This window comes from Paralichthys olivaceus, chromosome 22 (assembly GCF_024713975.1).
Source record: "Paralichthys olivaceus isolate ysfri-2021 chromosome 22, ASM2471397v2, whole genome shotgun sequence".
NCBI lineage: Eukaryota > Metazoa > Chordata > Actinopteri > Pleuronectiformes > Paralichthyidae > Paralichthys > Paralichthys olivaceus.
Genome location: NC_091114.1, coordinates 2140941 through 2167749, shown reverse-complemented (window position 1 = coordinate 2167749; position 26809 = coordinate 2140941). Strand labels below are relative to the sequence as shown.

The 26809-nt window shown below is 39.7% G+C and overlaps 1 protein-coding gene across 2 annotated transcripts; it reads right to left on the bottom strand.

The window, feature by feature from the left end:
* Positions 1–552: 552 nt before the first annotated feature.
* On the bottom strand, positions 553–23100 carry senp3b (SUMO specific peptidase 3b). Of its 2 annotated transcripts, none has more exons than XM_020100224.2 (12): positions 22741–23100; positions 21070–21195; positions 18845–19573; positions 18109–18222; positions 16858–16969; positions 16033–16180; positions 14635–14682; positions 11555–11632; positions 3842–3979; positions 3287–3370; positions 3033–3083; positions 553–2108 (listed from the first exon to the last, which is right to left on the bottom strand). In XM_020100224.2, exons 2-12 carry the CDS (start codon positions 21155–21157, stop codon positions 1998–2000), a joined length of 1701 nt encoding a protein of 566 aa, XP_019955783.1. In that variant the 5' UTR covers positions 21158–21195; positions 22741–23100; the 3' UTR covers positions 553–1997. The 2 variants fall into 2 exon arrangements, with proteins under 2 accessions (XP_019955783.1, XP_069374794.1); XM_069518693.1 differs by lacking the exon at positions 22741–23100 and adding an exon at positions 22389–22468.
* Positions 23101–26809: the final 3709 nt, after the last annotated feature.

The window sequence follows — 26809 nt, the reverse complement described above, 5'->3', positions numbered from 1 at the left end:
TATAACTATTCAGCATAAATTACAAATTTTTGCCATCCTCCAAAACATTTGTCTTGATGAACTTTTAAATTGTGGGTCACCTTGGATTGCTGATGGCTCAGTGATGCACTTAGAGAGCCTTGCCTCCACTCTCTGTTCATATGCACTTGGTGACATTAATTTCAGATGCACACCATGTCACCACCAGATTCCCAATTTGAATATAGTTGCACGGCTTTGTTGCATCTTATCATCCCCTCTGTTCTCCTCCCCCTTATACAGTTGTTTCTCTTTTATGATAAATACAGAAAATGTCCAGCTCCTTTACTACTGTAAAGGCAACATTATACATTAAACATACTCCATGGAAAAGCTCACAAGCAACAAAGAGTGAGCAACCTTTAGTATATATTTAATTATATCTTGCTGGGTACAATTTAGTAAACAGTGCATCATATTTGTAAATTAATTATGTTTTTAAATAAATCAAATATCCCAATTGTGTACGTCCGATACAACATGCAGTTAGCATGTAACCAGCATATATCCATTCAGTAAAAATGCACACACATCTCGTTTGCCACGTATTTTAATTTTTAGCAACCATAATGCATTGTAGAAGATATATAAAACTGTCATCTCTGTTGCATCAACTCCTGTTTGAAAAAAAGACAAAAAAACAAACCAGAACACAGCTATCAACAAATTTGTCTTTCGTTACAAAAAGAAGAGGAGGACACTGTAACTCCAATGTGGACATGCTTCATCTATTGTGTAGCTGTCATGGTCCACACCAAAATGGCTCTTGAACTTTCAAAGACATACTAGCATGAGGATCTCTTCTGTACCTACACCGAAACAACACAAATTTGTAGTCCTCCTTTTAACACCATTTCTTTAAAGCAATAAGCATATCAACACATTTACTGACAGAGATAAATCACAGAAAAAGATAAACGCTATGTAAAGCTACCCCTTCTTTAGGCCAATGTCAGTCTGACTTGTTTGGGGGGGGGGGTGATCAACAGATGCAGATCTAATCTCCCATGTGAAGATGTTCCACTTGTATGACTGGGAATAAAGATGGTGGCTGAGGAGGTTTCTGGCACAAGGAGTCAATATGTAACGTGTTTGAGGATTATGTTTAACTACTGGTTTCCCTCAGAAAAAAATGCACCAGGAGAGCTTGTTATGCCATTTTCTGACGTCAACATGGTTCTATTTTCATGATCAATTTATATCCATCTTAACATCTTCTAGTAAAATTAATAAGCAAATATTATACGTTGGAAATGTCACGTTGCACTACAGTGGCAAACATTATGTGCTGACTAGAGTGCATCATCAACATAACATTGACTGTAGCATGGGGGAGTGTATTTCTACTTTTTCTTCAAAAACGTTGGATCAGAGTTTCACACTGAACACTTGGAATGGAACACAATTTGATGTATGGAGTGGATGGATGGAAGGCACAAAAATCCACTGGTACTTCTTAACAACAAGCGTACACAGACCGGTTCAAATTATCTTCGCACCACCTCCGCACTTACTATTCAGGTACTTCCGTTTAAGTAGCAGTCAGACTAAGTGTGATCCAGGCCTTCATCTGGGCTTGATTCTTTAGAAATCCAACCAAGATCTGTTTTATGCTCCCATTCCTGAAAAATAGATATGGTCTAAAATAAGATGGAAGGTGAGCACATTTCCAAACCGGAAGCTAGTCTTGGCCTCTGTCAACCATAAAGGAATAACCATGGACAATGAAATCAGAGGGTTCCAAGGGGGGAGAGAGGGAAGCAAAGGGAGACAAAAAAGCAAAACAATAACATCACCTACAGTAGAAGAAATTTCTCTGGATATTGGCAGAGAAAAATAAAGTTTTTCAAAAGTTTGTCTTTCTCCAGTCAATCATTTGCTCCCCTTGTCCTCTTCTTGTTTTATCATTGTCCCTCCATCTTGTTGGGGTTAAGGGTGGGAGCATGTGGACATGGTGGGCTTGGTTTGGGGGGGGTTGGTCACAGAATGAGCTTGCAGTGACATAGTTCTTTGTACATTTGCCTCCTCAGCCGTGGCATGTCCTGTTGGCCAAAGCTGAATGGCTGCCCTAGTGCCAGACACTTGCAGTACTGCAGGGCGGTGGAGGGTATATGAAGGGGGGGGGAAAACAAGTTACAGGCCTGCAGATTAACAGATTAACAACATCACACTGTGTAAGTGCATTTACACCACATGCAACATCAGCCAGTAGGTGTGTGTGTGTTCCTCCAGTGCTGAGCGCCCAGCTACAGAAACATGTCAGAGTCAACAACCTTTCAGAAGCCAGATCAATCAGCACAGGTGCCCCACAGGGTTTTGTCAGCTCTTGCCCTCTGGCAGACGATAAACTCAATCGTTTTTTGTTCGTCATTTGTTCCTACTCCCATTGAACATTTTAATAACCCTGCTTGATGATGCTGGGATTGTGCAATAGTTTTATGGGGTTTTATCATGGGATGGTGCAATATGTGCTACGTGCAATGTGTGGTTCTATGGGGTGTGTGCAAAAACCTTTTTTTTTTAACATTTTATGTGCATTAAAATGTTGTGATTGACATAGTTGGTGCTTCTATGTAACTTGTTTTGTAAATATGGAAGCATATGTTCACAGCATTTGAGTGCAAAACAAATTTAACTGCTGGGACAATAAAGTTTATCTTATCGTACTTCCTGAGTTAGGGGTTGGCTGAGTTAACCAAACACACCCTATTCATTTCAAAGCCATAGCCTCTGTAGTCTTTCTAATGCTCCCACAGTGGATAGACAAATGAAACTGAGACTGCATATGGGCCTGAATCAAGACTGAGATACTGATGAAATAAACTGTGAATCCCCTAACATGGAATTAATGTGAGTTTAATGCCACAAAATAAAATTCAATACAGTTTTATTTGTATAGCGCCACATCATAATATGCATTATCTCAAGGCACGCTACATAGAAGGTCAAGACCTAAAAAAAAAAGATTTCACATAAATCCGCATGTGTTAATAGGGGTTAAATGAAAAACTCACCTGTAGCACAAAAGCCCCACAGTCACTGTCATTGTTCTGACGACCCACATTCTACAAAATACAATCGTTAATGTTAGAAAACCACAGCACAGATGCCACACTAATAATATGAACTATGACTATCAGCATCCACAGCCTATGTCACCCACAAAGATCACCAATTTTTTAAATTCATTCTTCAGAGGGCTTTGTGTAATGAGAAACCTCAATCTGTGTTGAGTTAGGACAAAAATAAAACTAACAAAGCATCTCACCATTTTAAAAAAGCCTTTCCATCCCATCAAAAAGTCTTGTTGGTCTTTTTTGATGGCCTCTGCTTGCAGATACTTAAAAATGTGCTGTAAACAACAAAATGATCAATGAAAAGACTATAGAGATAAAGCAAACAAACACAGGTTTCTTGTAAATGTATGTACAGTGTGTGTGTGTATATAAACTGCCAAATCCAGGTGTATGAATCTTGTAGGGACTTACATATTGATAAAACTACCAAAGGGGCTTATACTGAATTTAGGGTCTGAATATTTTCAGCAGTTAGGGATTCGTAAGTGGCAAATTGATCAATTCAACATTAAATCTACAACAAAAAGTGTGCAATGCGAGAAGATAACAAGAGGCTATTTTCTCTATGTAAGTAGAGGAGTGCGATATAAAGATATTGAATTGTGAATGATTAAAATATCTCTGCAGAGCGATTGTTAGAATTGTTAGCATATTATAAACTGGGTTAATCTGAACAAAAGTCAGGATATTTTTCGTTTAAAAAAAAAAAAACATCTACGTGTATGTATGTAACAGTCTAGTGCTACCTTTGGGCAGCGTCTGTTGAGGGTCCGCTGAGAGTCAAAATAGGTGATGGCTCGACGAGGAATGTCAACACTGACCAGCGACCAGTGAACCTCTAGGTGGATAGGGATCAACAACAGATCCTTCTGAAAGATGTCGACCTGATACAATTCAAGTAAGGTGAGAAGAGAGGATAAGGTGTTAGAAAGAGAAAACATTTCATGTTTGATGTCAGACTGCTTCCAACCATTTGAAATCAAAGAATAAATTGATTAGCTTTGTTCTAACAGTGGTGAGCAATTTAATTAACCATGCAGATGAGAAAGAGCGTGGGTCATGATGGAACACTATGGTTTCAGATAACATAATACTAAAACAACATAATACTTAAACTGAAAATGGTAGGGTAATAATTTTACTGTGTGTGTGTGTACAAAATAACATTGCATTAATTTTTACCAAACTTGCTGGGAATAGTACTTGTGATCTCCAGATGATCACATTCTACCTGCCTGCTGAAAGCTGTATGCTTGTTAATAACGTGCACTGATAACTTTACCCACACAGTTTATGCTGAATTTTGTCTGCCTAAAAAGGATGGGAAAAACTTGTTGGGCAAATGGTTTTTAACCGGCCTGAGACACAAGCAGGATTTGTCACAATTCTGCAGATGGCCATTCTGATGGGTTAACACGTTTGTGTGAGAGACAATGGGACAAACAAAACCTACACAGACCTCTACAATGGAGCAACAGTGCAAAACACTAAGTTATAGAGCTTCGGTGTGATAGAAAAAAAGGTTTGTATCATTATGAAACGTGACAAATAAGATTATGGCGCTGCGGAGGTGGCTCATCGGAGAGGGAGGGTGATTAGCACAGTGGAGTCAAGTTGGCTAATCACTCTCCCTTGTTAGAGGTATGGTGTAAGATTTAGGTGAAAGGGATCTATTCACAAAATTAAATATAAGAAAATCCTAGTGATGTTTTCAACAGTGTGTAATTATCTAAATTATAAGAATTGTTGTTTTCTTTAGATGTAAAGGATCCATTCTATGGTAAATACTTAATATTTACATCAGGAGTGGGTCCTCCTAGGCTGCCATGTTTTTTTTACAGTTGTCGAAACTGGACAAACTAAACACCTTTTTGAGTTTTTATGACAACTGAAGCCTTCCAATGGTTCTCTCTCACGTGAGGTGAGAGGTATTCAGACGCAACATGCAACTTCACCTCTAGATGTCACTAAATTCTACAGACTGAACCTTATAACTGACATACAGAGAGAGGAGAAACAGACATATTTGTGCTTTTGAGTTTCTATAAATAAAGATGTCTATGGGTAAGCGACTATCGATTGGGGTTGATGATGGTTCTGACACCATTAAAGGGATAGTTCACAGAAAAATGAACACTCCCTCATTATCGACTCACCACTATGCCGATGGAGGGGTGGGTAAAAAAGTGTTTGAGTCCACAAAACACTTGTGGAGTTTCAGGGGTGAACAGAGGCATATTTTTCTTTTATTATTTTGGGTGAAATCCTATGAAGAACATTTTACAATTAATAATAAATTAGCTATAAATAAAATGACCGGGCTTCTGTCAGTCACAAGATGAGTTTTGACCTGACCTCATCCTGATGTGCCCTCTGCTGCAGCTGTGACCACGCATGGACACTGCGGACGCCCAGCGCCGTCTGAGACAGCAGGAGCAAACACTTCAACACTGGTAAATGGGGTTTACAACAATGTGCACATTATTTTGTGCATTCCTACATGACCGCAGTTAGCAATGCACTACAAAGTCTGTACAAGCAACGACACCTGCCTGAGGAAAATGCGTATGATGGCTGTTTTGTTTCTGTATGTCTTTCTTTTGTCATGAATTGCACTTCTGTCCACCACCTTAAAGAAAGTTACAGCAATGTACCAGGTTTGTGGAGGGCTTAGGTGCTGCACTGTGTGTGTGTGTGTGTGTGTGTGTGTGTCATAACAATAATAATCACAAAACATTGGTAAGACAAGTCTGTTGTGAATGGATTTGAACTGAGGCTTTCTCATCCTCTCAGTTATCAATACTTGTGTGTTATTTATTGAATTATCATTAAAAATAGAATAAATTGTAAATTCAGAAGAGGATTAGAATAGATTGATATTTTGAATATGACAAAATATTATTTTACTAGCAGCAGCAGTAATATGGAGTTATGTTCCACCAGGACATGTCATTTGACCAACACATAAAACAAGTCTCTAGGACAGCTTTCTTCCACCTGCGCAATATTGTGAAGCTTAGAAATATCCTGTATCAGAAGGATGCTGAGAAACTCATTTATTACCTCTAGACTAGATTACCGAAAATCTTTATTATCAGTGTAATGTAACTCAAAGAAACGCCATATGGGAGAGTATCTGCGAGATAGTGGCAGGACATACAAAGAAGAACAAAAGAAATAGCTCATAATAAAACCTTGACAAATAAAACAGGGGGGTGAGGGGGTCCTCTATTGCACGAGCACTCAGGTGCACACTTAGGCCTTTGTAGTGCACACGGTGCGCACACCAGACAGCTGGTGTGACGATGGCCATCAGTGCCCTGACAAGAGAGGGATTATTTTTGCTTCTGTCAATCAAAGCATCTTAACACGAGCAGAAAACAACCTGATCTCTCTGTCTTCTTCCACGCCGTCTCCTCCTCACCACGTAACATGCAAAAAGCTGTTCCAATAAGCACCTACTTTTCAAAGTGGACGCAGTCACACCCACTGCAATTTTTTTTCAGGCTTTGTAATTCACATTGCATGTGCTAAATTAAAGTACTTACATCTACTCCTCCCAGTATTTTGCACACTCGGGTGGAAACGCCCGGTATCACATATTCATTAAGGCAAAAGTACTAAATGGACAGCGCAAGTTATTCCGCACGCAATCCTCAGTGTGCACCGTTAGTAGATCAGCTTGCATCTTTTTTGCGTGTGAAATCCAGTTTGCATACGTTTTTACACATGCAAATCTTTAGTAGATCAGGCCCTGAGTATCTTTTTCCTCCCATAGTCCCTTTCTCTCTTTGCAGGTATCTCTGACTCCAGAACTGCAGAATAAACTATCATTATTATTAACAATAATACTTAATAGTAATTCATTACTATATGAATTGTTGCTGCTATCAACAATAACTTCTTTACACTGTTATTGTTTTCATTATAACATGAAAGCGCTGATACCCGATAAAGTGGGTTTATTATTGATTAGGTGCTAAAGTAGATGATTCTAGTTATTAAAAGTATAGATTAATGCTGCAATAGTAAAATTGTGCCTTGTTCCCAGATGGAAAGCAAGTGGAAAGTGATGGGTCGGTGAGGAGAAGGAGACACAGCAAGGAGAGAAAGAGGGAGACATTGTGCCACAGCCCAGAGAAAGAGTGCAGGGATAACTTGTTTAATCAACTGATGATGTCGGATCATGGCTCCAGATCGTTCCGGTCACTTTAACCCTAATGTCCTGTGCATTACGTCTCATGTTGTGTAGCAGGTTTAAACATGTGTCTCATAAACCGTTGAGCGAATCAAACAAACACAAAGTAAACGAGTCTGGTACGTGTCCTAAGAACTTGTGATCAGTGATGGTGTTAATTAAGTGTAAAGCGAGCGCAGGTCAGAGGGGGAGTGAGGAGGAAGCAAACTCCGACTGGGGACTGACACAGGACGACCAGACCTTTAATGTGTGTCTATCCTGATCCTGAAGCAGCCCTGGTTATAATCATTCAGCGGTGGAAACCTCCTAAAACATGAATCATTTAGTTCAGTCACTGCATCAAGTCGTCCTCCTCTCTGCAGGAGCCCAAACATTAAGTGTGCTGCTGCTCCTCCTACACTCTGTGCTGTGTGCATCAACCTGACCTGACATGGCTGTGACTCTATTCCAGCCACATGATTGGTTCGTCGCGACGCTATTCTCATTATCATTGACTGTGTTGTCTGTCAAAATATGGATGGATGAGTTCTTTTGACGTTCCATCTACCATGTCTTAAACTTCTATCGAGTAAAGGTTAAAGTGTGATAATTATCGTTGTCGGTTTATCACCAAGCCCTACATTTTCTCCATTGACATGTTTGAATATTTAAAGGGTATCTCCACATTTTTGTAATTCTTTATTTAGTAAAGTATTGGTATGGAAAACTATATGATCACGGTTATTGAAAATGATGGTTTGTTCATCCTGGCCTACATTTAACAAATTTTTAGTCCACATTACTGGGTGATTATTGTGTGATGGTCTGTCACTGCATCACTTCATTTTTATCTTTACCTGATAAAGATCCCTTATGGTTGAAACAAAGAACACAATAACAACAGGATTAAGACAGATGTATGCCATTTTTTTCAGTGTGCAAAGTCGAAAGCTACGCTGCTTGTGGGTTTGGTATTTTCCTGACTTCAAAATGCATTGTCATTAACTTTCCAAAACTGTTACTATAATTTTATGATCATGGTGATAATGGTTGTAAACCTGTTACCCTCAGATTTTCATCATATGTTGACAAATGTTGACTTAGTGTGTTCTGTTACTTTTAATTGGCTCCATGTTCTTTGTGTATGAAATATGAATTATTGAAGCCAATATCATTTTATTTTCAGGTGTAAGACTTGACTTACAGTTTGTCAAGCAAGTATCACACTTCTATCCAATACACAATATGCTTCTCACTTTTTCTTTTTTTTTCTTTTTTTATATCAACTTTTGCCCATTAAAAACTAGAACTTCAACAGTCAGTGAGTTTCAAATCACCAGCATACTAAATTGGCTGCTCCACGATCAGGACAGATGCTCATAAAAACGTCTGGTTGTCCTGTGTCAGACTCACTCCCCCTCTGACCTGCGCTCAATTTACACTTTCACAACAAACACTGATCAGAAGGTATTAGGACACGTACAGTACTGACGTTTACTTGGTGTTTGTTTGATTTGCTCGAGAGTTTATGAGACAGATGTAATGTAACGGGATGGCAAAGTCAGGACATCAGTGTTAAAGTGAGTGGAAAGATCCGGAGTCATTATCCAACATCATCGATTAATAACTAAATACATGTGATTATCTGTTTGTGTGTGAAGAGGGACAGCGACGAACAGACACAAACAAACTCCCCTGCAGACAGAAGTTCCTCCCACAGATAACGACGTAACGCAGTGTTTTAACTTCATCATTGCAGAAGATGTGACGCCCCCTTTATCCAGGAACATGAACATGAATTGAGCAGGTTTTTGTGAAGATCAGTTCTACGTGTGAGTGATTAGAAAGGATCAGAGGAGCAGAGTCACTAGTTGACCAGCGGAGTCATGCGCCTCAGTGCAGTGGGGCTGCTAAGGTTTGGCCAGACGGGGCCACCTTGATACAGTAAAGGCCCTAATGAGAGTTTGTCCTTTTAACCCTAGGTGCAGCACACAAGTCTAAAGTGTCATACACTTACTGTTGTAGTCAGATTTTTAAATTGAAAACCTTCGGTAAATTACGGCACAATTGTAATAACAGTAACAGAAAAAAGTACTTTCTAAATCAAGACAGAGTTCATGTTTGTCTGACTGATTTTATAAATTGATGAAAAAGCAGTCATGTGCAGTAATAAAGAAAATTGTGGATGTGATACATTGAAATGCATCGCTGTGATTCAAACCTTTGACTGCTGAATGGTAATCGAATAGTGAGGCTAGTGAGGATGCACACCTCCATTGTTTACTATGTTCTTTTTGTCATGTTGCACTGTACCTGCTGTTCTTTTTGTCATTGTGATCTGTTGACCAAACTTAAGTTAACTGTTTTACATAGCAGCCTGCTTCACAGAGCATACACACACCCAGAGAGACCACAGAGCACCTTGAGGATTATATTCTTTGAATCTTCCAGTGTGTTTGACACCGTTCAGCCACTCAGATTGCCCCAGAAGCTCTCTGACATGGATCACAGACTACCTCACTGACAGGCTCCATATGTCCGGCTGCAGAAGTGCCTGTCCGATGTGATGGTGAACAACACTGGCGCACCCCAGGGAACTTTCCTATCACAATTTCTATTCACCCTTTATACCTTAAACTTCTACTGCAACACAGGAAAGTGTCACCGACAAAGGTTCTTTGACACTCCTCCGTTGTCAGCTGCATCACAGATGGCAAGGAGGAGAACAGAGACCCAGTCGGAGGTTTTGTTGTATGGTGTGGCAGAAAACACCTGCAGTCCAACATCAGTAAAACCAAGGAGCTGGTGGTGAACTCCCGATGCAGACAGAGATCCCCGACCCCTTTTGTGATTAATGGTGAAGGGGTGGAGATGGTGGACACTATCAGTATCAGGCAGTGCTAAACAACAAACTGGACTGGTCAGACATCACCATTGTTCCATCAGCAATCAGACGGCACAATACCACAGCACCCTCTGTCATAAAATCTACAATTCAAGAAAAAACTGCTGCCCATTTCGTACAGGAATGCACCGATCTGATATTAAACGAGAAGTTCGGTTTTTTTCAACCTGGTCCTTATTTCCAGCATATGGTATGTAGAACCGAACTTCTCCTTTAATATCGGATATCGGCCCCGGCACTGACTAAATAGCTAGATCGGGTATTGAACAATGGGGGCTGATCCATTTGATTGAACTATTCACGTCAATTCTATGTTTGCGACGCGTGCTACTTCATGCGTCAGCAGCACGCTTGCTACACCAACAAGTTTGATGGCTACCTGCAATATCTGCAAAGGGAATGCTGCAAGGGGTGGTGGTAGCACTGCAAAATACAACATAATAGACTTAATCAAGCAACTCCCGAAGCATCACGCTTAAGAGCACTCCTAGTTCCTGCAATTAAACAAAACAAAAGAAGGAGACAATATGACAAAGCAGTTACTGCAAAGACGTGAGAAACTTCCAACGGACAGCGTGAAAGTGAAGGTTGAGGAATTCATTGTTTTGGATGTGCAACCCCTCTGTCGTTGAAAAAGAAGGCTTCCGTCACCTACTTGAACACCTGGAACCAAGGAACAGTTTACCGTCGAAAGACCGCTCTGCCTGAACTTTACAAGAAAGTGTGCAAACAGACACACCAGAAGCAATGAGCTTCACCACAGATATCTGGAGCCGCGACATGTGGCCCATGATTCTTTGAAGTTTAACTATCCACTGGTTGGACACGAGTAAGCCTCACAGTGCGACTCATTTTTGAGTGCCATAAAGTAAATGCTTTATCAGTGGAATATATCATATTCCATTGACTAAAGTGTCATTTGAGGGACAATGCTAGCAACATGAAAAAGGCAATGGACAACATGGGAGTGCGCAGCTTAGATTGCTTTGCTCATATATTGCAGCTCACAGTGAGTGATGCCACTGCTATATTTTATATTGGATTCTGAATTCCAGTTTGAACTAAATGTTGACAAAGAAGTTTGATTACTGTTTAGTTTGTATGTTTGACCAAGTTAATTAAGCTACTTGTTTATTCTCAGTTTCATCTGCTATATTTTGTATTGGATTTTGAATTCCTGTTAATACTAAATGTTTACAAAGAAGTTTGATTCCTGTTTATTTTCAGACAGATTTAACTGCTTAGCAAACAGGGGGGTAACTTCTGCTTGTTTTTCCACTTTACGATTTAAAATGACAAGACGGTCTAACAGAACATTAACTTGTAGAAAATCCCAACAACTTAATCACAAAACTCTTCAAAGAAGGAAACACTTACGTTTTTTGTCCACCGTTTGACTCCATCATATCCTTTTGTCCTTAGTTTATCATAAAAGAAGCTGTTGAAAAAGTGAACCTGAGGAAGAGAGAAATGATCAGTTATGCAGATGACAAAACAGTTGTGTGTGATACTCAACAAAATGTGCGATCATCGTGGACTCGGCACAGCTAACTGATGTCCAATTGCGAACACGTTTAGGTTAAGGGAAAATGTGAAAAGTGTTTTGAGATGGTATTTCCTAAAATAAACAAAACTAATGGATTACTTTTAAATCCTAATTGAACACAATCAAGAATTGTATTAAACACGAAAGAGGACACATATGTCTCCGATGTTTTCCTGATTGTTTAAACTGTGGAAACACGGGCCAGGATGGTTTGGGTGAGTTTTGTTTTGCTCCTGTTGACTTTGTCTTATGTGTGTATTACGATTATTTAATGACTTTTTTGAATGGAGTTTGGTGGGTTTGGCAAATGTCTCAAAGGGGTTCATTTTGGTTAAACGGGAAAAAAAGGATGTATATCACTATAGGGATCATTTTATAAAGTTAGATGAGAGATTTATTATTCAATTAGTCAATTATTATGTAGTCCTGGCCTGTTCTGCAGCATTATAGCAAATGTTGGATTCTGGTATGTAGTGTATAGCCTATATGAAGTGATTTCATGAACACAGATTAAGATAAATCCAGAACAGAAAATTCAAATTGTTCAAATCGGTCCAGTTCTATTGGCTGCAGCTTCATGTCAGTGAAATTATCTCATTTGTCCATTCTGACTCATTGGTCTTTCTCTATTTCAAGATGGATATACAAATTGAAGAGGGAAGATCCTGGATAAATGCCAGTTAAGACTTCTTGGCACTGATCGGAGCATAGCTAAATGGTAACACTATCGCTCTCCTCAAGAAGTTTATGTCTACTGGCCCTGTGTGTTCATGTTGTAATCTGGGCCTGTTTGAGAGTTAAAAAAAAATGGTGTGGAACACAAATGGATCACAAGCCATTACAGAACAGGGTCAGTGTTAAGCTGAGGTCTGTCTGCCTGCTGAGAACTGTATGCGTGCCTCATGAGGGAAAACGACATCTACCAAGTTTATTCCGAAAAACGGTAAAACTTTGTGGATGTTTAACTGGACACATACACAGGTGGGATGTCTTCTGGTGAGAAGATGGTAAGTTTGACTGTGACAGATGGTCACTATGTGCGTATAGCTGCTTTCAGACGTGCAATTAACTCCGAAGAACTTCTGGACTTCTCTGCAGGGGCTGTATGTCTGGACGAGGAGTCAATTTAAGAACACAGCAGTGAATCCTCTGCATGATTCATCTCGAGTGAGTGGGCATGTTGTTTCTAACACCCCACAGACGCAAAAATGCAAAAGAAAAAATAAATAAATCTCTGATCATGTGCTATTAACAAAAATGTGCGATCTCCGCAGCAAAATGAATACCTTCAGTCCTGCCTCTACCTGTTGCTTCTCCCCTTGCCTGAATGCTCTGGACTATTTATTTCTGTTGTGAATGCTTTTGAGCAGAGAAAGGCAAACTCTGGAGAAAGTGCGGAGACAATTCTAAGGAGGTTCACTGGAGGTCATGTCTGAAAACAGCTTATGAGAGATAGCGAGTGATTGCGTGTAGTGAAAGACATTGTGTGCTGGGGAGGGAAGAGGAGAAGATAAAGATTGATTGTATTGATTGATGTGTTTTTTTCCCCAGCCACAGACCCCCTGCAAGATATATTCCAGGGACCCCCTCAACATCCCTTGGAATAATTTGACAGAGCATATTTTGTACACTTGGACTTAAGCCTAGTTTATGCTTCTGCGTCACGTCGACACCGTACCTACGCCATCGACGTGACGCAGTCGTTGAGCATTCGAAGTTCTGCGTCGAGGGAACGCGTTGCTCTGCAATTCACCGCCATGCCGCTAGGGGGTGTAGCTGTGTGTTTGTGTGGTTATAGCCGAATCCTCGCTTTTTCTTCCGTAAAGTAAACAACAGAAAACAATGGCGACCGAAGTGGAGCAGCTGTATTTGGAGTTGGAGCTCATCAATATTGAAGAACAAATGCTTATATTGCAAATGCTGAAGCGCGGGCGACAGAGAAGACATTTGCAGAGGTGGTTTTTACGACGAGGAAGAAAGACCGGAAAAGCAACTGCCGGAACTTACGTTCTGAGCGGACCAATCACAGCGCTTGCGGTCCGCGTCAACGTGACGCGTAGTTAGGATTTTTTGGAGGCGCGCGTCAGGCTACGGCGTAGCTACGCCGTCGACGCGACACAGAAGCATAAACTAGGCTTTAGTTGAGTGACAAGTATTACAAATATTTTCACCACGTTAACACTGAATACTTAAACAATGGAAAACAAAAATGAACAGCACACAGTTTAACTGATAACACACATTATTGCATTGTTCTTCTCCATTTTGAGTCCATCATTTGAACAGTCACAGAATAGGTTTGAAAAAGTATGTGAATCCCTAGAATAATGAGATCAGCAAGAGTCAGTTAGCAAACCTGGAGTCCAATTAGTTAGACAAATTTAGAAGTTTGGGTTAAAGCTAGTTTTGACTGAAACATTTTTTAGTTTGCTATTTACAAGAAGTATCTGCTGATGTGAACCAAGCCTCACAAAAAGGGGATCTCAGACAACCTACAATCTACAAAGACTTTAGATTTCCATCCGTCCACAGTTAGACAAATTGTCGATAAATGGAGACCATATGAGACAGTGGTTAGTCTCCCTACAAGTGGCCAAGATGACGCCAAAGGCACATTGCAGAATCCACAATGAGGTAAAGAAGAACCCTACAGCTTGGAGGCCTGAAGGAATCATTGAAACAATCTAACATCTCTGTTCAGGAGTCAACCATACACTAAACATTAAGTAAGCAGGGTGTCCATGGTAGAACATCAATCACATCCAGATCTATGGCAATTTTTAATACAGATTTCCTCTCAAGGACAGGAAGAAAGAAACCTGGGCTTCAAAGTTTCTTTTTGTTTTTTTTACTTGCTTCACAGACTTGTTTCTGTGTAAAATCAGTAGCTTGTACATTATTATTTCCTTACCCTCTCTGGCACAGAATCCATGACCAGGTCACCATACATGTTCATAACCTAAAAAACAGAGCAAAGGAAAAAGACATATGTAAACAAACATCTTTAGCAAAGACACAGGACATTCTTTAATCAGTGAATAAACTAACTTTTGCCTGAGCTCGACAATAACTATTGCAATGCTCTTAGCACAAAGAGGAGAAAGTGCTGCAATGGCCTAGTTTGTCATTTGTAAGCACTTGCAGTCTGCTAAATTATCTTTTTCATTTATTCAGGCAGAGAGGTAAGTTTCCTTAGACTACTGGGGTTTTATTAGTATTTATATTATTGGAACTATTACAAAACTTCAAAATGGTAGAAGTAATCAAACCCAGGGTTGTGTAAGATACTTTCTCATTTCGTGAAGGAGGAAACTGAACATCAACTTGGAGACAGAAAGGCAAGAGAAAGTGCAACATGAGGGCCATCCAATGTACAATCATTTTGGTGAGCTACCTCTTAAGCTGTTTTCAGACATGCAATCCATCTCCTGAAATGATGGAGGGGCTGTATTTGAGAACAGAAATGTCCAACTAGAGCTTCAAATCATGGTTCTGTTGCATAGCACAACTGTGCTTTAGCTCCTGTATGTCTGTGAATATGTTTCTCTGTCTACAGGTGTTCACCTGGGTCCCTTTTCCCCTAACTGCTTGAGAGGTAGACTCTGTTTCTGACTTTTCTTGATCTCCAAATTGGTTCTGGTTAACGTTAAAGAATATCTTATTGTGTAAAAATTATACACAATAAAATATACTTACAGTCACAAGATTTTGTGTGTGTTCTCATCTTAGACATATTAAAATTATACAATTCAGTTGAAATACTTTAATTCCAGTAACAAACTTTTAGCATTCAATTTGAACTAGTCATAATTCAAGTTCATGATATCTACAATGCCATTCTGACATTTAACATTAAAAATAAAAGATATCTTATAGTCATATTTAAGTTGAGACAGAGACTAAATAAATAAAAAGTGGAAATGGCTTATGAAGTTAATGGAAATTAACTATTGTTCATTGCAATCTGCGCCAGCATAATTGTGCAGGCAAGCTACATTACGATATCCATGGATGATAAAATTGTGGAGCTGATTGGTCAACAAAATATGTTCTGAAAAAAACATGTTCCAAGATATTATCGATCGGCATCGTCCATCGCCATGTATGCATACATCGACATATGCCAATTAAGTTGACATCATTAGAATCGAAAAGGTTAAGCGGATATAGAGCACATGTGCAGGCTATGCATCACCCCTGATGTTTTTCATTGACGCATTGGGGTTCACTTAAGTAAAAGTAAAATGTAAAAATGTCATGTGTGAAAATGATCTATTGTATTAAGAGTTAAAGGTCTGCCATGCCGTACCTGGTCGTTGAGCCAGTTCTGTCCATACAGAGTGCCCAGGTCATCCATAGTCAGAACGTGGCGTTTGTAGTTGACTCGAAATGTTTTAGCTAATGCTGATCCTGATGAACGCTGGAAGGACTGTATTAGGTGCTGGACCAATGCTTTCCTAATGCACAAATCAAACATGAAGTCAAATTAGAAGGGGAAAAAAATTATACCCATTATTTTAATTAATCCTCTGGATCATGTAACAAATGTCATGAATTGTGAAATGGATCAACCTACAGAATGACAGGGTCAATAGACCAGACCTTGGATTGTAACTAATTTAAGTCTCATTTGTTCAAATCAAACATTATTATGGATAATCACACTGTATATGTTTCGCATGAATACAGTTTTCTGATGATTACTGTGGTTCTTTATGGATTTCTCTTTCTCTGATCTTTCTTCTTGGACCACAAGAGGTCAAACAGATTTATTAGAACTCTACATGACATTTGAAGAGCCTGTGCGACCTAACAGCGGCTCAGTCATACTATTTTTAGTAACCCAACTGCTACTTTTTACTGTCTTGCCAGGAACTAAAACAGACAACCAGAAATGATCACAAAAGCGTTAAAGTAGAGATCATAAAAGCTAAGCCTAAGATTAAGTATTGTAAGCTAATAGATGTATATTATTTCTATTTTGCTTATTTCACACTGCCAATGTGAAACTGACAATCAATTAAGAACAGAACAGATTACTTAAACCTTTATGATATTATTCGCAGACCTCTCCAGAATTTTCTCCATACAACTCCATTAGCTACAAACCATATAATCAAAGACTGAGTCCGACCTGTTCGGCTGTGAGAAGCTCTCACTGAAGATCTCTTGAAGCTTCTCCACGATGTCATCCACATGGATGGGGATTAAACTTCCATACTGCTGTAGAGACTCTTCGAGAATACCTTGAGACAGAGGAATCATATGACAAAACAAATATACTATGGTGTCCATGCAAGAGGGTCAATATGATAATGATAATTACAGTTTCAACTTACGAAAAAAAATATCAATATTGGGCCTCATGCAAGATCATTTACGTATTCTTATCCTAAAATTCTTAAGGGTTGTTTGTGAGAACATGACATGTCAGATTCAAACATTTCCAACTTTAGAAAAGAGAATAAATGACCTGCATAAGCATGATGAATGCCACCTTCACACTTTTGAGTGGACGTGCATGAGGATGGCAAATTAGGATAATTAAAATCTCAATAAGACTATGCTTCCTGCCTCAGGTCAAGAAGTGTTCATTCATGAAATTTGCATGAAAGATTACAAAGAACTATTCAAATTCAGAGATTGATGTCCTACTCTCACAAATCAAGAGAGCAAAGTTGATCATTTTTAGCAGCATCAGCAGTGGAATTATAGCAGCACTGTTAAGGTTGTGCCACCTGTCACTGAAATGAAGAACTGGTTTGAGATGAAAATAAAAAACATCTCCACGCAGCAAGGTGATCAGGAGACGTTCATGGGGAGGTCTATCATTAATCTGGATGAAAAATATGTGAAATAATACGTGATGCTGCACTGGCATGTTTTCTGCTCTTGCTGGATCAGGCTGTAGAACACCTTCATTCACTGCAATATTACACAATTCCTACCTCCTCTCCAACCACATCTAGTTAGTTTGTACCGCAAGGAAAACTCAGAATGTTTGAAAATAGGTGAAAGTGGCAAGCTCTCCTGAATCATTTGTACATGCAATTAAAGAATAAATCTCTTCATACTAACAGTTCAATCATGAGGCCCATTGGCTCTCTTGACAAAGTTCTGGATCTACACCAGATGTGGATAATGCTACACGAACTTAATTTTAAAACAAAGCCAATAAAGGGGATCTAAATGAAAAGTAGGGCCAAGACAGATATGACAAAAACAGCTTCCTTATCATGTGTCTGTCATCGGACATTATGCTACACCAACAGCTTTGGTAATTCAGAGTGAATGACAAAGCTTAGGCAAAATCTTGTTAGACATAGAGCAGCAGATTTATTTGGCAGTGAACACAAGCCAAAAACCCTCAGTCTCTGTTGCATACCAGTAACACAGCTCATGTGTTCTTCCGTAAGCGCGAGTTCCAACGGTTTGACCTCAGCTTCCCTTCTCCCTCTGTCCTCCTGGTTGTCTGGAGAGCATCCATTTATTTGCTTATCTGCCAGAGAAAAAGAAGATACATTTTATAATAACTGTGCAGCAAATTCTTAGACTTTTGCACAGCCCAGGGCAAATGGCATATTATTAATATCACGTGCAGAGCCAAAACAACAATAAATGTATCCTAATAACAAGCACTGTGTGTTGTTACGGAGGTCCTGTCAGCCTCTATTACGTGCCAGTCTGCACCTCACTAATCACTTCCCAAACTATCGTTCACGGCGTACCAATCCCACCACCCGGTGTCTGTAAAATCTACAATACACACAATCATTATAAAAACAACACCAATAAAAGTTTTGAAAGCATTCACTTCTTGTCTTCGTTATTTATTGTGCAATTATCTCCATATGCAAGTTACTGCTCTTTTGTGCAAATATTGAAAGCTGTGCAAAATACTGTGCCAATCCAGAAGTAACACAAAACATAATGGCGATTAGGAGGACCACTGTGACATGTGTGTTCTGTTACTATACAACAATTATTAAAAACAGGTCAAAGAAACAGAATGACGTTTAGCTGCTTTGTCTTTTCCTTGTCTTATGAAAAATATAGAACTGTGCGGTCGTTATGTTGATCACCTAGTCTTGTTAAGAAGTAAATGTGGTGAACGTCAGTACCTTTTGCAGACTCTTTGAACCTCTCCTTGTTGCTGTCATCCTCTGCATCTGTGTAGGGAGATTGTTGATACCTTTTTATCCTCCTCTGTTTGCCATACAGATTGTAGCTTTTCCCTCTCCGACTCCACTGATGCCCTAGAAAGCATATCCACTGAGCACGCTGACGCCAGCTCTTCCAGTGCTGACTAAGCCGAAACTGAAGCCCTCCATGGGATCGCAAACGCTGCCAGCGCCTGAACCTCCTCAGAGCCCTGTACCTGCTGAGGTGGGGCCTGAACAAGTCCCCTACTTCGGCCTGGGAGAGAGTATCCTCGACATTGACATCATGAACACCTTCTTCTGCCTTCTGTTGTGGTCCATAATGTTGATGCTGTTGTGAATTAGAGTGCTGGGTGGACTGAAAGGGAAAGTCAGGGATCTCCCACTCCACCTCTGCTTGGTCTCCTTCCTCTTCCACCTCCTCCTCGTCGTCTTCCTCCTCAATGTTACCCCAATCTTTGCCTTCGAACTGACCCTTGTCCTCCCCATCCAGGTAGTTTTCTTCTTCCTCGTCACCTATTGCCTCAATCCCACCCATTCCATCCTCCTCCTCCTCATCATCATCATCTTCTTCATCATCAACATACTCGCGAGTCCATACTTTCTCTTTCTGCCCCAGTCTGAGGTGCATGGGACTCTGTACACTGTGACCTGACACTGGGACTATGAGGTGGTCTCCAGGAATCCCACCTAAACACAAACACAAACAGTAATTAATTATATAAACTGCTCAACCATGTGCAATCTTGACACAAAAGAGTTCATGTTTTAATTTTAAGCTGTTATTGCAGTATCTCACAAAGTTGCTTTTGGACTCTGTTATAGAGGTCTGTAAATTTCTCGATTCTTAGTTGGCAACATCAGGATGCAAACTTGGACGACTCTGCATGGATGCAGTGACAGAACATAATTGATTCATGTTTACTGCTACATTCATTGTTTTAGCGATGTCCCGCGGCTGCATAATTATCACACCGCTGCTCCAGGATCAGGAGGGATGCTCATTAAAGTGTTCGGTCGTCTGTAGTTGACCAGCGGAGTATATGTGCCTCAGTGCAGTGGTGGTGCCAGGCGGGGCCTCCTTGATACATAAAGGCTATAATCAGAGTTTGTCCTTTTAAGCCTTTGGTGCAGCACAGAAGTCTAAACTGAATGAATGGGAAATCAGAGTGGAGAGCACTGACCACTGTCATACACTTACTGATGTAGTCTGATTTATGAATTGAAAACCACATTTTTCTAATTACAGCACAACTGAAATGACAGTAACAATCTATAATACTTTTTAAAGCACTTTCTAGATAAAAACAGATCTTGTTTGTCTGAGTATTTTATTAATTGATTAAAAGGTGCCAACAGAATCGTTGTGAACAGAATCGTTGGCCGCTGAATCATAATCGAATCTTGAGGCTAGTGAGGATGCACACTAGGGCTGTCAACGAATATTCTAAATTCAAATATATATTCAAATATTTTCAATAACGGAGATTCGATTGTGAAAATTAATATTCGACTGTGGAAAATAACACATCAGTGGCTGCTTTGCGAGTGGGCACACTGCATGACGGGTCAGGGACAGGCGACAGGAGTTGCACTCGCACAGCGTCACTCACTGCTGAAAGTGAGACGTGACCAGGGTTGCCAGACGGGTGGATAAAAATTTGGGCTGGTTTCGGATCGGTTCGGCAGGGTTTTCTAGCCGAAAAACGGGCACTTCAGATCCTTCTCCCTGCGACCCTCTGTACCTTCAGCTCATTTTGACAGCCCTAATGCACACCTCTGTTACTTTTTTCCTTCAGATCTACACTTTCAAGATTTTTGCTGTTAGTCTTTGTGTGATAGTTGGAATGTATAGAACAACAACTCAAACAGTGCTATTATGATAAGTATGATGTACCTTCCAATTGTTTATGAGGTTTCCTGTTACTCATCATAGGATATACTTGATGCCAACCACACTGAACAATTGGAAGAGGATTAAATACAAATTTAAATATTGCTAGTGCCTGCTTCAAACAACAGAACTGCAGAAATAAATGCTTGTGAAGTGTTTCCAATATGCTTCATGCGAACGTACCTGTGGTGACATATCACCTGACTTCACACATTTGCACCAGCATTATTCATAATTATACAAACCTAACAAAAATGTGAACATATTATTAAGTAGAGGGGGAAATGCCTACCTCCCCCTGTGTCATCCTGCCCAACAGCGGTCAGACCCAGGTCGCCTTGCCAGCAGTTCTGGGCCAGGCTACCGCCACTGTCTCGCATTATCCACGGACAACCCACGACCTGCGCCAGCTCGTCACCTACAAAAAAAAAAAAAAAACAGTCTTCAGTGTGGCAGTAATAGTATTGACAGATTAGATTAGATTTAAAAAATGAATTGTGTCGCAAGTTCGGAAATTATTCGGACACGCCTGCCAATACACACTCCCCCTCTCTCTCTCTCTCTCACTCACTCACTCACTCACACATGCACACTGAGCCTCATCATGTACAACCAATGCAGAAGTCTAAGTGCAATTTGTATATAGTAATTTATCTTGTTCTAACTTATCTTTACTTTATATTCTTCATTTTTTATGCTTCTTGATTATCTTGCTTTTGCAACGCTGTTAATTTCCCAATCTTGGGACAATAAAGGAATTCTGATTCTATCACAGCAGGCTCTGTCAAGAACTCAGCGAGCGTTGTGAAAAACACCTACGATTTCAGAGCAGGCCACTTGACTCTCTGTATAAATGCAGTTTGCTAATTATATCGGATTGACAGAAGATTACTATGAACACAGCAGCTCCACAGTGCTGCAGTCTCACTCCATACTAGATTCAAGCGAGCCATATAATCCACAATGCACATGGGGGCTTGCATCTGCAAATGTGTATTGAAATGTGAAGGATTTACAGTCTGACCTGCTCAGTTCAAAACCTTCATTTAAATTCACAGTGAACATACACTAGTCACCTAGCGTTTGTTTTAAAGCAGACCAATATTTCACAACTGTCAAGACCTGTGAGAAGACATATGTCCAATGGTAGATGCAAACTCCGATTGGACAAGTACTGATGGTACTAATCCCGCAATATTGACTGAGATACACAGTCGAGCTTCAAAACACACTTTACCACAGCAACATCCATGTCTTCCAATAGTAGTCCTGTAACTGGCACCACTTTTCAATGAAATACACAGACCACGTGTGTCATTACATTAAAACAACCGGAGCTGTTCTAAGAGTTGTAAAAACCCTCTGCTATTATTAGATAATATGAATAGAGTGCAACAACATCGTTACCATGTGCACCTAGTCTGAGTGCGGATGTGCAACTTAGCTTGCTAGCTAGACTGAGTAGATTTACGGTACCAACGCTCGGCTACGCGAATAAAGAAGCAGTTGGATTAAATAACAAATATAATAGTAAATCGTTAGCTGCGAGGGGTTTCCTGTCCAATAGAAAACCTTTAAGAGCAGCTGCTATGTGGTGAGAACAATTCTTACCGATGCAGGGGACAGTCCTTAACAGGGAGCTAGCTTGTGCACGATGAGCATTAGCCAAAACAACGTCACGGTTTACCACTTAAACCTACATTAAAATCACACCGATTGAAAACATTACATTACCAGCTACTGTAGAAAGCCGAAACCACCGCATCACCATTATGAAAAATCTGAAATAACCAGACTTAACCAGTAATCTGTTGTCTATCCGAGCTAACATGTTAGCTTGTTAGCCATGTTGTCGTCGGCTAGCAGAGCGTTACTTAGGCAGATACCATATTAGCAACAACACAATCCAAACGCCTGGCTCATGTGCTCCTTACACAGCTAGGTGTTGCATTAGTGTGCTTACCGTTAGCCTGCAGATTTATACGAGTGTGTCCGGTTGTTCTGACTGAAAGTTGGACGTGTTTAGCACTGTGTCGGGATGGAACCAAAACAAATGCTAATTGTTGTAAAAACCTAATTCAATGAAGTCAGGTGTGGAGCAGCCAGATGTCACCTCCCTGCGAACTTTGATTTCATTAAGGTCTTCCGGTTCAGAGAAAAAGGTAAATACTAATCAGCGATAGTGAATTCCAGTCGAAGGTCTACGCGTAATGGACAGGGACAAATTGTTTAAGTGTTGTGAAAAATGTCTGTACGGAGACGAATGGTGGCGGAGCCGGACCGCTGCTGCCTTTTCGCTCTTTCAACTCCGTCGCGTAAGGATTGCGTCACACCGAGAATGCTTTTTTTAACGGTAGCCTTTCATTTTGAAAACCACATTACACTGGCTTCGTTTGGAGTTCCAGCAAGATGAACGGTTAAATACATGTTTCATTTGTATTTATCCGTCTGATCTGACTTTGTTGGATTAGTCAGATTTTGTCATTGTTCATTGATTTCGTATGGTACGGTGAATCGTGCATTCACTTTGCATACACTTGCATTCTCCAGAAAAAAATGGGATGTGGTGATGAGCCCCTGAAAGCTGTGAAACGGACACAACTTCCTTCAAACAGCTGCTGAATGGGAATAGAAGATACATTCCTTGGTCTGGTGTTATCTTTCCACCAGAAAGCCCAGAAAACTGTTGTGAAAACAGATATTCCATCTGTGACATAATCATGTTTTATTTCAAGCTGTAGTCTACCACATACACACAGAGTCCTCCTTTCTCACTCTCTGGGTTCTCAAAACCATCAGAATATTTTAAAAATAATTTCCCTTAGTTTAAGAATTGTCATACTTGCGAAGTTATTTTGTAGAAAGGTAAAATGAACGTCTGATTTTTGCATTTGCCTTAAAAAATACTACATACTCAATCTGGATATATATATATATATATATATATATATATATATTACTCACTGGTGAAGAATTACCACTGCAACTCATCCAAAATGATGGAGTAGACCATTGCATTAGGGAAAAGGCTACACTCAGTACTCAAGTACTTTTACTTTTAATACTACTACTAGTATGTTTAAGAACAAGCGATTACTTGCTTTTATTCAACCCAAAAGGTTTATGTGACACTTTTAATTAAATGATGTTTGTCTATTTATTTTTACTGCTACTCTTCTGCCTCCACCACCATTTATTTGTGAAAGTCAGACACTTTCACAAATAAATACACTATATATATATATATATATATATATATATATATATATGTTTTTGTTTATTGTGTATTTATTTGGTCTATGCCATCATTATGGCTGAGTCGCGGTGGTAATTCCTCACCATTGAGTGATGCTGCAGGACGCGGGGTCTAATGTCAGCTGCTAACTTAGATTGAATAAGTGGACCAGTTCCCCTCATGTTATTGATTGATGAAAATGTAAAAAAACACAATGCATTGTAAAAACGTAGTAAAAATTGATATATTTAGTGGAATAAAAGTGAAACATACTCAAAAAAATCCATTTCTGTGCCCCTATCACAAGCAGGCAGGATACGATCAAGGAAAATGAATGTGCTCCCTAAATTCCTGTGTATGTTCAGATGCTTACACATCTTTTTACAAATATATTTTTTCCACTCTATTGACTTGGCTATCTTGAGCTTTATCTGGGCTGGTAAAATTCAGAGAGTCTTCAAAGTCTTTTCTCCAGCAGCGCCTGCTAAATTTATTTATTATTATTGGGCAACTAACATTAAAATAAATAAATAAATAAAATAAAATAAAAAATATATTTTTATATATTCTGGGTTAATGCTCCTGAGACAGACTGGTGCATTTTAGAGGCTCGGTCATGCCACTCATCTTCTCTTCCTGCTTTGATATTTTCATCTCTTCCTGTGAGACCATCCTGCCATTCTTCAAACCCAATTGTTCTTGCTACTCTTGAAATTTGGACTCAATTTCGCTTCACTTTAGATTCTCTACAGCCTCCTCTATGGGTCCTATCAGTAATAATCACCTTTTTCCACCTTCTATAGAGGATGCAACTTTTTTTTCAGTGGATAAATAAGGGACTGAAGTGCTTCAGAGACCTATATGATGATGGGGACCACTTTTCCAGCTTTGGTACTTTATGTAAGAAATATGATCTGGCCTTTTCAGTTATCTGTCACTTTGTATAGAAATAGTTTATTTCATACACCAACCTCTGCTGTAAGACATTATGGGACAAAACTTCTAGAAACAAACCAAACTTCGAGGGGACTTATTTCTAATATTTATTATCAGATTATGAATGCCATTAATTGTAATTAAAACTAAATGTGAAAGAGAATTGGAGATGAATCTAGCACAGGATTTGTGGATAATTGCATTGAACAAGGTGAACAGCTCTGTATCTAGTGCCAGATGCAAGCTGCAATCATGGTTTTCCAGAAGCAGGCTTACTACTAATGCTATGGGACTAAAGCAAGGGACATTATTGCCTTCACCACTCTCTTGGCTCATCATAGAATACTGCTAGTGTGGAAATCTCCTATCTCACCATCTCGGTCTGGCTGACTAAAGGATGTGATGTTTTTCTTGAGCCTTGAAAAAATTAAATAATCATAAGGATAAGGATCATTTTTATTAAGAAATGGCAACCTTTCATTTTACATTTTAATCTGTTTTGTCTCCTGAGTGAGACTGACCTGTCTGCTATGTTTATTAATTTAACTGGTCCTCTGCCTGTTCCTTGTCTGTCTAACTGATATCACACTGTAGCTTCACAGCACAACTACTGTGCTACAGAGCTTAATCTAATTGTTTCGGCATCCTGGGTGAACAGGTTTGTTTGTACTTGTTTTTCTTTGCTTGTGCTGTCGTGGTTGTTTTCTTTTTTATTGTATGTATGTTTTTCATTTCCATTGTGATTTACTAAAAATGGGGGGGAAAGGTGGAAGTGTTTGATCTTTAAATTCTGTATGTCATGTTATACACTTCCTTGAATAAAGTATAAGAGAGAAAAATCTATACATTTATATAGGTACCGTAATTAAATAAACATGGATTTATGCACATCGTAGAGCTTAAGTTGCCGGGCGGCCCTACTGGAGACAAAAAACGACAACAAAAAGGTTTAGTTATTGTTGTCGCTGCATAATAACACAACCAATAGTTGCTAAAGTGTGACAAGATTAAATGGAAATATTGTCAATCCTAAACTTGGGGGATTGGGGCAGACATAGTATGCTCACAAAATTTTCATGATGTTTAAATGCAGCCTCATAAACCCTGGTAATCATGAGGTAAAGGGACAGTGTGTAGAATTTTGTGATATCTAATTGTGTTGAAATTGTATGTTGCAGTTGAACATCCCTCACCTCACCCTCTCCTTCTTAAAATAAGAAAGAACCTGTGGTAGCTTCAGTTGTCATAAAAACTGAAAAGGTGTTTAGTTGGTCCAGTCTGGACTAATGTAAAAAAACATGGCGGCCTCCGTAGAGAGGACCCCCTTGATGTAAAATGTAAAGTATTTAAATATAAAGGGCCGTTTCTGGGGTTAAGAAAACAACAATTCATACAATTTAGATAATCACACACCAGTGAAAACATCACGAGGATTATTTTATATTCAATTTCCGCCAAAAATCCCTTTCACTTAAATCTTACACACTGGACCTTTAAAGTGAGTGCATGTCAGCAGGAGAGTGGAGGAGGACACAGGGAATTCCTGCAAGGCACAAACCAACTTTCTGATCACAGAGCAGCTGTGGAGCCAGAGAGACACTGTATTTTCTGTTTGAGTCATTTGTGCTTCAACAAAGTTGCAGACCTGCTGCTTCACGGACGCTCCTTTGATCTCACTGCACATATGAGTCAGAAATAAAGTTACATTGAATAGGCCGTGGCTCTTGAGAGCTAGGGGGCGGTGCAGCGTGATTGACACGTTCCTCAGCACTTCACATTTCACCGCCCCTGCCTTAGGGCCGCCCCTGCCGATGGCCTACTTCGCCTATATGGACGCGCCGGGCATTGTGTATGATGGTGT